The sequence below is a fragment of the Anas acuta genome, chromosome 6, assembly GCF_963932015.1.
Source record: "Anas acuta chromosome 6, bAnaAcu1.1, whole genome shotgun sequence".
Classification (NCBI taxonomy): Eukaryota; Metazoa; Chordata; class Aves; order Anseriformes; family Anatidae; genus Anas; species Anas acuta.
In genome coordinates, this window is record NC_088984.1 from 38,150,213 (window position 1) to 38,165,451 (window position 15,239).

The 15,239-nt window shown below is 34.8% G+C and overlaps 1 protein-coding gene across 5 annotated transcripts in view; it reads right to left on the bottom strand.

Moving 5' to 3' along the window:
- The window catches only part of BOLL (boule homolog, RNA binding protein), a 42,283-nt gene that overhangs the window by 12,719 nt on the left and 14,325 nt on the right, over positions 1-15,239 (bottom strand). For 2 of the 5 annotated variants that reach the window (XM_068686621.1, XM_068686625.1), the window contains 9 exons: positions 14,034-14,174; positions 10,231-10,322; positions 8,689-8,743; positions 6,052-6,127; positions 3,945-4,072; positions 3,104-3,175; positions 2,024-2,071; positions 1,220-1,348; positions 130-228 (listed from right to left, as the gene is read on the bottom strand). In XM_068686621.1, the coding sequence (XP_068542722.1) occupies positions 130-228; positions 1,220-1,348; positions 2,024-2,071; positions 3,104-3,175; positions 3,945-4,072; positions 6,052-6,127; positions 8,689-8,743; positions 10,231-10,322; positions 14,034-14,174 (840 nt within the window). The remainder of the gene's footprint in view (positions 1-129; positions 229-1,219; positions 1,349-2,023; positions 2,072-3,103; positions 3,176-3,944; positions 4,073-6,051; positions 6,128-8,688; positions 8,744-10,230; positions 10,323-14,033; positions 14,175-15,239) is intronic. The other 3 variants (XM_068686622.1, XM_068686624.1, XM_068686623.1) reach the window with 2 other exon arrangements.

The following is a 15,239-nucleotide window of genomic DNA, read 5'->3' on the forward strand; positions in this document are numbered from 1 at the left end:
ACCTCACTTTGTCTGCAACATCTCTGTTTTCCTTATTTATTAATTCATTATTAAAAGACTTTCACCTTTGCCCCTCTTCTCTTCCTGTCCCCCTTCAGAAGAGGGGACAGTACAGACTACTGTGCTTACTTTAACTGGCTTAGTTTGACTCACAGGTGCAGGCATGGCTATGGCACTCTGGGCGTAAGGCTGGTGATGGGGCGCTTGAACTCCATGATCAGAATATGGCTAATATAAAAAAATAAAAATTAAAAAAAAAAAAGTGAGCAAAAAAGCTTATTTCATTTTTTCATTATTATTATTGCAAACAAACCTTTCACATGATTTTAAATTCCTTGTAACTTCAAACTGTTGAGTAATATATACTATTTATATATAAAAACATCTACTAAACTTTTTACAAACACAAATATCACTATTTAAACATGTTATTCCTAATGTATCAAAGTTTGGCTAATTTAGTTTGTTTAGATCACTATCATATCTTTAATCTACCTTATTTAGATTAGTGCCAGAAAGCATTTTCTTTTACTGAAATAGCACACTTTTGTAGTACAGAGCTTCACTCAGCTCTAACTGGAACAGTGTTTAAATATTATACAATAAATACTGAGATTTATGTGTTTTATAAAAGGAGAAAAAAAAAAAGCAACACATGTTTTGTATTATTCAAGAAGGCGGCTGTAGTGGTATTATTTACGTGTGTCAGGATTTTTCACTAAAGATATTTGGATTATCAGTTTTGGTAATCATCTCTTGTAGCAATACAATTATCTCCAACTTTTGTAAAAATACTTTATTACTGAGCTAATTTACCATTTATTCTGACATCTCTGTTAAGGAAGATGAATTAACAAAGAGGAAGAGTACCAATTAATCATAACACTTTTTCAAATGTTAATAGTTTTTTTTTAGTCTATTACTGTCATTTTTCATACCCAATCATAAAGAAATAGCCTTATTGTACGTTAAAAATCTCTCAAAAATTAGAATTGCTACTGATACAGAAGCAAAAAAAAAATTTCCTCCTAGAAAATTGGAAGAGATATTCTAATCTGAAGACAACTAAAAATAAATTAACTCTGCAACAGTATGGATTTAGGGGAAAGTACATCAAACTGTTGACGTAAGTGCATGGAACTACCTGTGCTTAAACTAAATGTGTTTTTCAATTGCAGATGAATGCTTCGATTGAGAATAAAAGTGATCATGAAAATACCTCTGGAACTGCAGCTTCCACTAGAAGGAAAGGAGGAGGTACGCAACCACCTTCCTGGGCAATCCCTACTGGCTGATAAATGACTTCAGAAGGGTGCGCATAAAAAAACGAAGGTGAAGAAGCAGGAGACTGAAATAAAGCACATTACTACCATAAATTGACATGATTTATACGCTATAAATAGCAAAGCTTATTTTACAGTCATCTTTGCTACATTTGCTACATATAAACAAAGTTAAAGCTTTGAATCAAAGTGCCAAATTCATCTTCACTAAGAAAGAATCTAAGAAACCTAAAGAAACAATCTGACAGGGGAAGCCGTTAGGCAAGTCAGATAGCAGGATAAAACAAAGATGTCCTTAAATCCCTTTAAAAGATTTTTCAAATTTCATTGACATTTTAGAGATCATTGTTAGAGAATTCCAGAACTTTCTAAAACTGACACTCCCAAAATCACACATTGTACAGTTATAATTTGCAAAAATGTTATACAAAAAAACCTTGTTGATAATTTAACACAAACTTCTTTGGAAGAAGAGGGGAAGCAGAACATGATCTCTTTACAAGAAGTTTTTTCTTCATGTTTCAGTAAATGCTATTTTATGCCTTCTATTGTACCAGAAATGTTGCAGATGCATTAATAAAATATAGCTATTTATTTCACCAACATTCTAAATAGTGGGAAATTTCATTTTAGCATTTGATTTGAAGAAAAAAAGTACAGAAAAAAATGGACGACCACATCCTTTCTTTAAACTAGATGTAAGCTAATGGTAAAATGCTTCAACTGTGAACTGTATTTACCTGTGGAACAGACCACTGCCACTGACCTGGAAGACACTGTGTTGGTGCCTAAACTCAAACAGGCAGAAGATATTACTTACATAATCAAGAACATACGCACAGAGATACACCTTCCCAACATACTAGATTCAAAACCATCCAAAATCCTCATTCAAATCTTAATTAAGAACTAGTTATTTTCATAAACCCCCAAATAATTTAAGAACATAATTTCGTCTACTTCCATTCAGCCTCTGAGCTGGGCATTTCATTGCTTCTAAAATAACGAAGCATCTCTAAAATGTGGCTAAGTAAGAAAATGTACAAAATGCAGTTAACTTTCCAATACACATGAAGCATGCTGCAGAAGTTCAGCAGTGGGCCTCCAAGACAGTTAGGGAACTGAAGAACAGACATACCAGGATACTGACAGAAGTGGGTTTCTTCAGCTTCAAGAAGGATGAAGGTGGGAGGGTATAGCTATCACGGGCTGCAACTACCTAATGGGAGGGCATTAATATGACCAAGCCAGACTCATCAGAGGTGTTCAGAGCACAAGAGTTAACGGACAAACGCTGAACTTGAACATTCTACTCAGACACAAGGAGGAAAATAAATAAAAACAAAATCAAAGAAAAAAAAATCTTTTACTAGGAGAAGGATCAAGTATTGGAAGAATCCGTCCAGAGAGGTTGTAGAATCTCCACTGGAGATCTTAAAAATTCAGCTGGACAAGTTCCTGAGACACCTGGCCTAACCAACACTGCCCTGAGCAGAAGTTTGGCTTAGAATGATTAAAAAAAAAAAAAAAAAAAAAAAAAGAATGGTACTAAGACAGCTGTCTAGCAACAAAGAAAAAAAAAGAATTTATTCAATTTCCATATAATTAGACAGGTAGGTAGAAATCGTATACTTGTGAAAAATCACTATGAAAAAATCACTAGTGAAAAATCTTCGATGAAGTTAAAATCCACTTTAAACAGCTATTTTGAACAGTCTTTCTATTTTTTAAGAATAAACAGAACTGGGACAGCATTGCAAACAAAAATTGCATGTCTGGAGGGAGTACCAACGCTCTGAAAGTAATTTTCAAACAGATACCTGATAATGATAAGTAGGAGGCTGATAAACTGGTTGAGCTACCATCATAGGTGAGCTGGAAACAGAGCGTGACTTAAAGACAAAAAAGTTACAAGTCAATGCGGCAATTTCATAAATTGTCCCTCCTTTAATTTATCTTAAACACTATATGCTGAACCATTTCCCCTCCCTTTTGAAAATGCATTTACCAGGTTTTAACTTTCATTTAGGTTCTTCAAGACCGGTGCTTCCTGAGGGTCTACACAATAAATGAAGCAATACGGCCAATCTAAGTTCTCACTGATGTATTCCTATCCTCTCCACAGCCCCAGATGTTACCTTCCCTTTTCCAATTCCCTTCCTTGCGCCAGCCCCAGCACTTGTATGATTTGGCAGTGAGACAGTTCAAGGAACTAAACCAGCTGGAAATCTGTTTATTGTGGGGGACCAGTCAAGGATCAGGGAAACACCAGCAAAATAAAGGGGGCCAACCGCACCAAACCCACTAAAGTCAAACAATTAATCTGCTACATTCTTCCTCCTATAAGAAGCAGTACTCCTGCCATAGTACTGACAATATAATTACTTTGTTCATCTAGCAATAAGTTCTCCTTTCACCCTCAACATAGCAGCTATTGCAGCCATAAGCACCTCACCCACAGCAGAATAATAAATGAAGCCAATCAGGGGTCATAAGCACTGAGAGCTCCTCAATATTAGTAAACAAACAAACAAACAAACAAAAAACATTTAAATATCAAACATAAGGCATAGCTGGAGAAACCAGAAGCAGGAGGGAATTAGAAATGCTGCACTCATCCTTGTCCATAGAAAAGCATGTATACAAAAATCTGTTACTTACTGGCCATGGCTGTGGAACAGAAGCAACTTCAGGAGTGTGAAAATAAGCCACTCCATTATGGTAAATATAAGGATATCCACTTGAAGTAGTCAAGTACATCGTACCAGATTCTGGTATTACAGTAGAACCTGAAAGTGAGTTAACAGTAATTTATTTATTTTTTTTTTTTTAGTGTGAAGGTCATAAAAAAGGAAGGAAGATCATTTCTGATCTTCAAAGAATCAAAACACGCAAAAGAATGAACATGGGACTGTGTGTGCCTAGTGTCACCTCAACTCCCTCTAAGAGAATCACAGGATGATGCCAGAGGTAATTTGGAAGGGCTGCAGAATACAGATACATGCGTATCAGTTACTCAACACAACTAGAATGTGATGTACAGCAGTACTTGAATTTTGAACCCTGATTTTTACCCAATTCTGGAAGAGACAGTAAATATATATATACCTAAGATAATATACGTAAGAAAGAAGATTGCTTTTCTTTTATTCCTACTGCCTTAAATTGTAGTTTAAGAGATCCATAACACTGGATTAGTTGGGCTGGAAAAGACAATGATAAATGAGACTACCAAAGGAATGATGTCTTCAATTCTGCTGAATACAATACAGCTGCAGCCCTACAGTGACTGCAAGTTTAGACTTGCACAAGCCTCCAAATGAGCAAACTATCCTAACGACTAAGGTTAGTGGGCTGAACATGAGAGCAGAAAAACTGAAATAGAATACCAGGATATATATCCAGATGACAATATCATCTTGTACCACACTTTGAATCTAGACACATTGAGCACAAGAGTCAGGAGAAGGAAGCAACAGAAGTCTGGCAATGCAAGTGATGAAGTCCAAGTCAAAGATTAAAAGGAAAACAAAGCACAACAAAAACAAACAAAAACCCCTCCACCAACAATAAAAAAATATAAACAAATGTAAACCCTCAACAATGGCTGAGCAAAGACCATGCAGAATAATTTCTGAAGCAAAGAAACTATGCAGTTGGAATAAAGAATTCCATTTCCCCTGGGCAAATGCTACCCTACAAGTTTAAAAGGGAGAAGGGCATACCTATGCATACGGAGGGAGAAGAAATTTCCTGTCTTGAGTGAAAGTATGCATGCAACAACAGTGCTAATGCACTTATGAACTGTTTCTCATCAATAAAATGACAATAAAAAATAAAGAAAACTTTAGAATTCAACTGAAATTCTTCTGACTATTGTTCTCAAATGGAAGAAAAGTATACTTAATTTGCTGCTGCATTCCTAAAGTAAAGTATTTTACATCTCTGATACACAGCTTTTACTGAGGAATAACAAAATAGCATGTCTGGCTATACAAAAAAAAAATCAGATCTCATCTTAAATGCTATGATTTAACCTTTTTGATGTATTATGGAAATAAAACTGTCCTTGGCAGAAGGGGAGGGCATCTTCTCTAGAAGGAAGTCAGTACAATGGAAAGGTCTCCCCCAGAAGAACATCTTAACAGCATACTTGCCCAAGATAAAGACTAGTTATCTGACAAAGGTGGCTCATCAACAGTCCTCTTATGCAAGTGTTTGGCCTAGATAGTTCTTTGTCAGAGTAGGAAACTCTAGCATCTAGGTCTTTATTTCACAGCAGAGAAATGCCATAACTGAATGGAGACCGAAACCACCCACTCTATATGGTGTCTGCTGAAGAAAGCAAAGTGCAACGGTTCTGATGGATTTTGCTAATATAAATAAATGATTAGTGACAACCCTATCAGTGAGCCAGCAAAACCTGCTTTGTGCTGTATAATCTGTGAGGACAGATTCCTTCTTTTAAGTGTTTAGACCTGAGGTTGTGTCTGGCAATTGAGATAAAAATTTCCATTCAGCTTGTCCCTACATAGATAATCTTTTCCAAGCCAGTAATACATTAAGAGATAAAATAATTCAAGATTATCAATCCTAGACACTCCAAATCTGGACATTTCCACTAGCATCTACTTACTTCCAGTGCTAACTACTCTGAGTCTGTTCTGTCCACAGCATTAATGCAATGCATGACCAGGCACATCTTGGTTAGAAACTAAAATGACTAGTGACACACACATAACAGAGAAAGGCAAGTGAAAATACATACGAGGAATCCGTATTTGTTGTTTTCTTACTGCTGGACCAATATTCAACTTCTTATCCTTATAACTAAGCTTTTTAGCCTAGAATTAAAGAAAAAAAAAAAAAGGCATTCAGTATTTTTGTTTTCTACATAAATCTAAGGACCCAAGAATCAAAAATAAGAGGCAGGCAAGCTACTTAGGGTTTCACCCTCCACTGCTTTTTATTTACAGTGCCTCTCTATAAAACAAGAACTACACTAGATCCTTTTTTATCTTATCCTTATACTTCACATACACAAAAGCAATTATTAGTAATTTCTAATATTACTTACTCCTCACGGAGCCTCTTGAGTAACAGATACCTTCTCCTCATACAATATATATGCATATATATATGCAAATACCGATATTAAATTTCATTTTTTTCGTGATCATGATGTATTTTACAAAAGATGACAGCAGTAATTAATCCTAGGTAATAAGCCCAGAACATAAACATGCTTTTATTTTATATGAGGTTGTCTGAAAACTTCCTTATATCCTGGGCAACAGAACATAAAAGCAAATCAAAACTGATATCCTAGTAAGGCTAAAGTATAGCAGAAGAACTAAAATAAAGTGCTAGGTACAGACAAATAAAGCTGCTTTTTTCCCAATAGCTATACAATTCCTAAACCACCACACGACAGTGCAAATTTTTCAGTGTCAAAGCTGTAATTTTTCCAGTAAAGAGGTAATAGTTTACTTCTTAAAGATTATAGGCAGAAATAGAAATTACATCCAACAGATGGACAACAGTTAATTAATGAAAATATTGTCTTCATTTGAGCCCTACTTAGTGAAATAACTGAACACCTATGCATAATACAAAGTCCCACATAAAGGCTTAAAAGTTAGGAATAAGGCAAAACTTTTTTTTTCTTAATTTTGGTGTTCATAAAAAAGTATTACCTATTGCAAACATACCTACCTAGCCTATTAACCATTGAGCAACTCCTTGAAAATTGATGCAAGTTTCAGTCAAACTGCAATCTACCACATACAACAGAAGATGAACCTTCCCAATGCAATTTATTTCATCGATGTGATCTGTCACAATTTAGGCTGTTTTTTTATGTATGACTTCCTCAGTTAAGAGAAATATTTAATCTGTGCAAATATCTTCAGAGTGTTTAATACATGAAAAGTTACATGCAATGCTAAAGAAAATTTAATTAACAGGAAAAGATGTGATGACGAAAAAATGAATACAGAAAGATGGGAAGAGGTAGTATTTAGATGCCATAAAATATGACTAGAAAAAGGATTTCAGTGAAACTCCTCACGGTCTGTTTTTCAGACTAATTCAATTTAATACACTCAAAGACTGCAAAACAGAAAAAGAAATTTCTGAAGTAGGATGCAAAAATAAATGCAAACGACTATCAGAGCGCCATATAAATGCAAAGAAATCCAATAGTATAAAATAAAAGATCGTTCATTTAAATCGTAATAAATTATTAAAGTTTGGAAACTCCACTAAAGATGTCTAAAAAAAAAAAAAAAAGAGATATCCTAATTGATCTTAAGATTAATAACAGTGGGATGCAGAAGCGAAAAAGGTGATGTTATTGTAGGATATTGTAGGATATCTACATTAAAGTTCTTCCTGCAGACAAAAAGCTATTAGTCTCATTCAGTGAAACACCACTAAGACTTCACTGGGATAGCCTTTCAGTTACAGGCAAAAATCCTAAACCATTTTCACGGTGGTAGTAAGTACCCTTGGAGTTCTAGTTCAGAGAAAGAAAACAATAAAAACTGGGGAAAAAAAACCAAAGGTGTTCCTCTCTGTGTACTCTTTTGTCTTCACATGACCGTGTTTTTTGAAAATACCCCAAAAGATTTCTTTTAAAATGTCCCAACTTTTATTTTGAATTTGAGCACATTAATTTTCAACAAAGCCCAAGTATTTTAATATTTTAATTTTTGCATTTGGTAGAGGACATTATGCAGGGAGAGGAAGAAAAGTAAGTAGTATCCAAGGCTTCATATCTCTCAGTATGTTCACAGGTGTGGATACCAACCAACTGACCTATCCAATATATTCCATCCAGAAAATGGAACACATGTTTAAGAAGTAAGAAGTGAAGAGCTAATATCCAGCTGAACAGTTAACCCAGTCTCAAGGGAGGTTCTAGAGGGAATATCAAAATAGTAATGCTGCTAAATAGAGAAGCAACCATTATGTGACATAAAATAAACCTACCATTTAAGACTTCAAGTGAATTTAATTATTTCTGAAAAGAGTTACGTCAGCTCTGACAATCTGACAAATATGCCAGAATAAAAGAAAGCAGTTGTCTTTCCTAACTCTCCACAAGATTTTGACAGCAATGGATTTTCCAGTAAAGCAAGAGAAAGCAATTGTGAAGGAGAAAGAGTAATCAGAATGCGTTAGAAAAACAGTCCTTATGGAGCAAATGTAGAATAAGTAAACACTATGTCAAAGTAAAACGTTCTACTAGGAAGTGGCAGCTCCTTTCCCTGGTTCCACAAGATATTGGTATAAAGACATAGTGACCAATCTTAACAGATCTACAAATCCACAGTAGCCAACTGAAAAGACTAATGTGAAACTAATTATTTAAGAGAGAATCATAATGGGAAGTATTACTTACCTCTTGTAGTATCTTCTGTGCATCTTCCTGAGTTTCAAAAGTAATGAAGCCATACCTAAACAAAAAGACAGCTATGTCTCTGAAGTTCGTATTTTCATACATTCCACATCAATAATTTACATCCAGTAGAAATACCATTAGGAAGTAAATTACTAGAAAAAAATCAGCCATGTAGAAATGAGACTGCAGTACCAACCGTAATCTTCATTTGTTAATATAATAATCCTTGTTCTAGTCTTTCTAATATGTTTAAGTAGATGGTCATATGTTATTGTTTACGTGCAGTGAATGAGCTCATCTAAACAGCCAGGCAAAACCTAAAACAGTGCATGTCTTTAGTTCCTTCTTTTTCTAACAACGAGATTTTGATTTGAAGCTCTCACTTGTTATGAGTACCCAAGATGAGACATCTTGGAATTTTTTTTTATTATTATTATACAGTATTTCATAGCATAGTTCCCATCAATGGCAGTGACAACTGTGAATGCTCCACACTTCCATAGTCACTGCCCAGTACATTAAATAGAGTTCTCAGATAAATCAGCAATGCACAGATGGTGTTTACCTGTGAATTATTCTGTCAGTCTTGACATGACTAACATTAAACAAGTTTTGTGGTGCACTTGAGGATGAAGTATTCTCACATTTCACGACATAATATCTTTCACCACATCTCTTAACTGCTGCAACAAATGAAACAGGCTTTCTATAAAGAACTCCTACTAACATTTCCCAAGTTCAGACTTCAGAAAATACTGAGAAGGCCTCTGTTATTCCAGCCAGCATATTAGAACTTCCAATACAAAATACCAAACTTTCTGAGCATTTCTATGCTTATGTGAGTATAGAGGTTCTGACCAGCCATACTGTAAAATCCACGAGCTTTTGCTAGATTGCTTTCTCTAACCAAATTTGGAAACATTTTTAAAACCATAGACCAAAGTGTTTAAACAAGTACTTTACTGCCCTGTCTGAATTGTTCTCTGTATTTATTCTTTGGCATTTTTCTCTTTACTGACTTCTAGTCTTAGTTCCCTTTTCTGCAGTCATAATTCATTCTCAGATTTGTCCTGTGTTCTTGTTTGAAAAATCTTCACAAAATAATCCTCGTTCTTGTGCTGTACTCCAGCATAATGAGGTACATCTCACCTCTTCCTCTATCCTCAGGTTCCTTTCCACACTGGCACTCAGCAATAGAAATTATGTATTTTTAACAGATAATCCAAAGAAGGGTAATTTAATTAAATTATTACTAAAAAAACAACGGAAAGGATCATGATTTTTCTGTCTTGTTATACACAGCTTCATCTTATAATAAAATGACCACAGGGTTTTAGAGTTATGCAAGTCACAAAGCCATTTATATTCTGATATTAGAGAACACAAGCAGATTTGTGCACACATGGAACATTTGGGGCCACCAATTACATGTATTAATAAGGTTCTGAGCTATGAAAATTTGTAGTCAGTATGAAAAATGTAGTCAGGCAACTTTCTGTTATATTTTCAATACACAGAGCATGCTTACTCTACTATACCAACCCCTTTGATATTCCAGCTCTGTCATTTACTATCTTCACCTCTCTCACACAGCCATACTGAGCAAAAAACTTCCTCAGGTCATTTTCATTAGTCTAGTAAAATAAATTAAGAGGAAGAAAAAAAAGAAGAAAGAAAGAAAGAGAAAAAGAAAGAAAGAAAAGCTGATTTGTGTAGTCATTTAAGGAATATTTCCATAAGACTTTTAAAGGATATACTTTGAACAAAGTTTGCCACCAACTAATTATAATGCTGGATTAAATGACAAAAGAATAAGCAGGCACATGTGGCTCAAAGCAAGAGAACAGCATCCCTATTTAATAACTGCCTTTTCATATTCAGCAATAACACTAGAAAACCACTAAAATATTGAAATGTTTTATTGGATTTACAGAACAATCCCTTTACAGGTGTGGTCACTGAAGATAGTTAACAATATGGGATTATACACACACACACACACATTATGTATTAGAGTACTGTTTACAATATGAAACAAATCACGCTCTCAACATCAACAGCAGACTGTGTTGGCTTTCATAACATATATATGGATATATGTGTGTGTATGTATGTGTATATGTGTGTGTATGTATGTGTATACATACACACACATATACACATACACTGTGGGTATTCCCCAGCATGAACTAAGCAAGAAACTTTTGATAAAAAATGCTCTAAGTACTGTTACCTTCTAATCCGAGTACACATGGGGGAAACAAATTCCTAGCAAATACACACACTTAAGCTATGTGAACACTTGTCTCCCTTCTATGAATTAGTTTTTCTTAACAGTGTTAACATAAATAAATATGGTGCCCTAAACACCACATTTCAGAACTGAAAGTTTTATTCTGCACAGCCCTTTGTTAATACAATACCTAATGCTGTCAAGAAGCATACTTATATACATGGATTTTTATCCACTTCAGGTAATTTCTGTATTCATCTATAGTTATCATTATTTTTAAGGATGTATACAAGAAGTGCTATTTTACCTCTAAGTAAATAACTTCTGTTGCTTTTAAGAGTATGCATGCAATTTAGCAAAAATCTCCTCCTATGTATCAGAGGCTTAACTGAGTTTGAGAAGGCAAAAGATTTTAAAACAAAGAAACAAAAGCTGTAATTTAATAGCTTCATATTCTTGCCAGTTATGAAAGTTAACACTTTTTGAATAACTCTACCCTGAAGACGTATTTTACAAAAAGAAATAGTGTAGTTTGCAGCAAACTTTAAGACCAGAGAGCATTGATGGTGGAAGACTTACCTCCCTCACTATTCCAAGCATTCTGCCATTAACACATCAGTTCCTGAGCAACTATGCAGCACTGAAAGGTTAATAAATTACTGAGTGGCATCCAGAGCCATTCTCCTGAATAGATGATCATGTTTTGCACTTAGGTAGAAATATGAAAGTCTGTTCATGTCGGAAAATAAACCCATTCAAACAACTGATAGCATATGCTGTAGAACCATTTTATATAAGCTGAAGTGTTCTCACATTCTTAAATGATGAAAAACCCAAAGAGAAAAAAAAAAAGACCGATTTTAAGATGTGCCTTTCCATTAAAACTTTCTCCAATGAACACCAGAACTTAACTGCTTAGAAACTGAAGCTGTACAGATAAAACTTCACATCTCCAGGAGAACATTTCAATTTCTAGCAGACTGTTTCTTTTAAGTTCCACGTTATGTGCAGCTCAGCTGCTTCACAAAATTGAGAAAAAGAACCTATGATAAAGTAGCTGAAGGCTAAAATACATTAAAACAGTTTAAGAGTCCTAAGACTGCGATCAGCGCAGAAAGTTATACTGAATACCTAAAAGACGTGAACGATGTATACACAACACTGCAAGCTTCAAAAGCTAAAAGATTAATGAAAGATAAAAGATTTAAGATAAAAGATTTATCTGTGGAGTAGTATACTGAAAAAGAACAAAAGAGAAACCCTGTTCTAAGATTCACAGTACCGTTTACAAGTACCTGGATAAACATGGTATGTGTAAGTTTGCTGGAGACACCTTCAGGACTCATGTTTCCATGCTCCTCACAGGACCAAGGCACTTGACAGATTCTGACGAAAGGCTAATGTAAGCCTACAGGATGTCAAAGATGACACCATTGAAGAGAGACCCCTTCAGACTGGACAAAAAGATACACAGCTGTAACTTCAATTATTCAACTGTTTGTCCAAGTTTAAGAAGCCAGATGTTTCCTCTTACAAATAGGAATCACTGCTATGGCAACAGACCAAATGAAGTGTCCAATAAAATGATAAAAGAGCTTGCTGGAAAGCAAATTATCTGTGTATACAAGCATTCATTTTTCACAAAAATAGCTAAATAAAGAGCTTTATATTTTTTTCCAGCAAACTTGAAAAAACAAATGTTGTTTTTACTGAAATCATAGCAAAGAGCAATCTGAGACTAACACATAAATATCCTATGATTTCAAAATAAATTTAAGACTCTACTTAGTATCTGAGTCACAATGAATGGAAAGGTAGCTGAGAAGTCTACAGAGGTTTCACTCTCTCCCATTCCTTTCCAAACAAAATTTATCTTCTTCTGCTTTCCAGATACAAACACATTGTATTCCTCTGCCACTGAGGCTAAATAATATTCATAACAGACCAATCAGTTACTGAACCAAAGTCACATAACCTTTCAAAATGTACAGTAAATGACAACTGACAAGAATACGGATAAGTTATATGGAAAAATGTTTTAACCTTTTAAATTGCAGTGAAGACAGAACAGACTGAGATCTTTTTACAGCCCTAGTAATTTGCTTACTATTAATGCCTCTAAATAGTTACTGTGCCTTTTTGCTAAAGCCCAAATATACCGAAGGCCTTGTACAGCTTCTCCTGAACTATGAGCACCTCTATCGGAATTGTCTTGGACAAATGAGTCAGGAGATCCTGGAAGTTCTTGTATTATTATCCAAGATAGTCTGAATACATTGTCATTCTTCCTCCTCTTCATCTGAGTCAATGCTTAAAAGGTCCTCAGCCTAAGAGGAGCGAGGCATAGAAGATACTGTTGGTGGAAACAACATTTAAGTTGGTGGAAACAACATCTAAGTGGATCCAAACTGCTTCACATAAGTCAATGACAAACTCATTGTCTAAAGTGGTAAGAAAGAAATAAGACAGTAGCCGTTATAAAGGTGTGGTGCATATCTTGCTGTGAATGTTCAAAATGGCTGAAGAATGGCCTGATACTCTCTGATATTTGAAGTTTTTTTATGGCGTATGCAAAGGCACAAGGATTTTAAGGCTTCAAAGCAATACTGGAAATTGCCCAGAGAAGCTTTAATGTATATTTTAAAACAAATACTTGCTTTTAAGAAAATGACTGCAATAGATGAAGAATACTGTTGCCATAGCTCCTTCTTTTGTATGATCTCAAAGTGCTAGAGGAGCTAAAGATACTGACGACTGCTGTGTGCAAGCTATAACACTGAGCTTACAGTTTAATAAATTACACTAAATGTTACACTAATTACACTAATTTAAAATTTACATACTATATAGTATCTGCTTATTACAAAAGCTACCTTTGAAAAAAAATATCTGAAGAACCAGCATGGCAAAAGCTTCTAGCAGCTGGGTACAGAAGTTTATGCAACTTTGTAGCACAGGTAGGTACATCAAGGTTTAAAACTTTATTCTCTGCTGTTCATTTGAACTTTATAGTGAAAGGCATTTATCACCTGAATAAACACACATAATTCTCTTATTGCTTTTTATAGGCTATAAAACATCATTTAGGAACAAAATTAGGAAAAAAATATACCTTAAAATCAATTCCACCTACAAAGATGCGGTTTGGAGTAACTGTTCCAAACCTTGGAGCACCGGTTGAATTGTTTAATGGCACTGGTGACACAGTGTTGGGAGTTGAAGGTGAAGATTCTGTTTGTGTCTGATTTGCAGCCTGTTGAGTGAAAAAAAAATAATCAAAAATTTACAACAGCTTACATAGTACAAGCTAGTAAGAGAAGAAATTCTAAACAGAAAATACAGAATTTCTGGTAGGCACAGCAAATGCTGAACAGCTGAACATTAAGCGTATTTATTTTTATTCTGAAACCCTATGAAGTATTTAAATATAAGCTTAGTTTTAAGCAATTCCATAGCATCCTAAATAAACTACAATCTGATATTTCATTTACACTTAAATAACTTACAGAAATTGGCATTTAGGATCTAATCTACAAATCCTTTTGTTTGTGTTTGTGTGCACGTGCAGAGCACTCTGCTGTATGAATCCCAAGTTATTTATTCTATTTTGGAGATGAATTTATATTAATTAGAAGCCCCTTAATTTATGCTTTTTATAGCAACAACCTTTTAAGTCAACAGCTTCAAACTGCACTCTTTCTCTCACACGTACATGACTCTTCCTCAGAGTCTCTGGATCACTACCTGTACTGCATGGACACAAACATCCCCTTTAATACTCTTAGCCCTTTGTTATGGAGCACAGTCTGCCTCACATGGTATGATTTGAGACTAGTCTTCCCTGATGGGACATTAAAACAAAATTAATAATGTACTGAAAATTAGTCATCTATTACATACTAAACTCATCTGTCTCTGGTAAACAGTAGTAGTATGGATAACACCACTTTCTGCCTGTCAACAACTCTCTCTCTTCACAAACTGTTTTTAGTACAAAGACTCAGAGCAAGCTCCCCTAAACTCTTTCTGTATCTTGTTTTAGCTGTACTGGTCATAATACTCACATGTCAGAAACAATTATAATTCCCATACACCCAAAAGCTTTTAGATGGAAGATTTTCTGTCAAGAACAACTTCTGAAGTATGAACAGGTTTATTTTTTCACCTCTTACATCAAATACAACATTCTGTTTCATAATTAGGTGCAGAACCAAAATATCATAGAATCATAGAATCATAGAATATCCTGAGTTGGAAGGGACCCTTAAGGATCATCAAGTCCATCATCTGCACAAATCCAATATCAGAATTTAACTAT